Source organism: Laccaria bicolor, genomic scaffold (assembly GCF_000143565.1).
Source record: "Laccaria bicolor S238N-H82 LACBIscaffold_529 genomic scaffold, whole genome shotgun sequence".
NCBI lineage: Eukaryota > Fungi > Basidiomycota > Agaricomycetes > Agaricales > Hydnangiaceae > Laccaria > Laccaria bicolor.
The window spans coordinates 1-1592 of NW_001890347.1; the positions used below are offsets into that span (position 1 = coordinate 1).

General features: G+C 52.2%; 1 protein-coding gene across 1 annotated transcript; it reads right to left on the reverse strand.

Moving 5' to 3' along the window:
- Positions 1–19: 19 nt before the first annotated feature.
- Positions 20–1474, reverse strand: LACBIDRAFT_312401 (uncharacterized protein; the record flags this gene model as incomplete). Its single annotated transcript, XM_001891226.1, has 1 exon — positions 20–1474. One exon carries the CDS (start codon positions 1472–1474, stop codon positions 20–22), a length of 1455 nt encoding a protein of 484 aa, XP_001891261.1.
- Between the last annotated feature and the right edge of the window lie 118 nt (positions 1475–1592).

A 1592-nucleotide genomic window follows, 5' to 3' on the forward strand; every position in this document is an offset into this window, starting at 1 on the left:
ATCAATCACTCCTTTCCCCTCACTCACGCAACCCCTGAAAAGACCACTGCCTATTTATCAGAACACTTTTAATATGGGGGCACCTCAACGTGATCGCCTTGACAAAACCACCAGCCAACATAACCTCCTCGTTTCCCCTTGGTTGCTCCATAAACCCGACATGTTCAAGACTAGGAAAGAGTGCCAGAAACTCTGGCAAAATCTTCAACGTACGCTTTGAAAAATCACCGCACCAAGACGAATAGATCGCCAGGTTCTTGATCTTAGTCAACTGAGAGACGGCGCTTACTTCGCACCCAATGTCGACGTGGTCCTGCAACCAAGCATCCATCCCCTTCTCGGACCTGAACTGGATACCAAGCTCAACTTGCCCGGCGTTCCGAGCTATTGAGACGAGTGCATCGTTGAAATGGGCATAGTCGAAGTACGGTCTAAGAGAATATTCTGAGGAAATTGTTATAGAGCCTAAGGAAGGCAATGAATTGGGTGGGCTGAGAAGCCAGCTGATGTATGCAGGATGTGCGGTGAGCTTGACCACGTTCGGAAGGATGCTTTCTTGTGCAGGCGGGAAGGTGGACAGGGTGAGGAGGCCGTCAAGGTGGAGAACGGTGATTGAGGGATGGCGGACAAGGAAGGATTCGATACAAGAAAAGTCGGGCCCTTGTGGTCGCTTAAAGCGGCGGGATGTGATTTCGAACTCGGATAAGGAGGGGAAGGTGAGGGCTGCGAAGAAATCGGACCAAGTCTCCCATGGAATGTCGATGCCTTTGAAGGAGAGGGTGGTGATGCATTCTCCGTTGAGCTGGAGCGTGGACAGAGTCCACTCTAGGAACGGGGGTTGTAGCAGCATTTCGCAGTGCACGTAGAATTTATGGAGAGAAGACTTGACACCTGGGTCGCTCGATATCGGTTGGGGGACACCGGTGACGGGGGGAGGCGGCTTCGCGGATTCTTCCAGTGGTATTGTAGCCTGCAGAGGCGTCTTCGCAGGCACTGCATTGGAGAATACGGAAGTGAACTTGCGCCTCAACGCCCCAAAGAAAGTTCGGGAAGCCAGCTTTGCTTCCCTTGCTTTCAATAGTTGGAAAGAGCTAGCAAGCTTAGAACGCAGTTGCTCGACGTCGGTAGGCGGTATGACTGGCTTCATCGTTTCTCGTGGGTATGTGTATATCGTCCTGATTCGGGAACCACCTGTGATGTGCAACTCCTTGCACCCCTTCACCAGAAATTGGTCCAGCATGCTGCCAAACTCTTTCCTCCATATGTCCACATCTAACGTAGGCCTCTCCTCGCTGGTAAGTGGGGGGTTGTCCTCCAACCAGTAGTCAAACGTTAAGAAGTGTAACCTCACTTCGTCGACAGAGAGCAGTCGTGCCACCAACCTACGAAGCTCACGAACTTCGCCCAACAAGTTGTCCAACCCAGGATTGAGGAAATAGTGAATTTGGTTGAGCTTCTCGACGAACAGCGCCATTCGTAAGGCCTGCAAAGTCTTCCTTGCGGTCGGTGCCCTGTGGAGAAACACCCAACCATTCGCCAGCCCTTTCTGGTCGTCTCCCTCAAAGAAAGCAGCTAGAGCCGCGTAGTGGAGG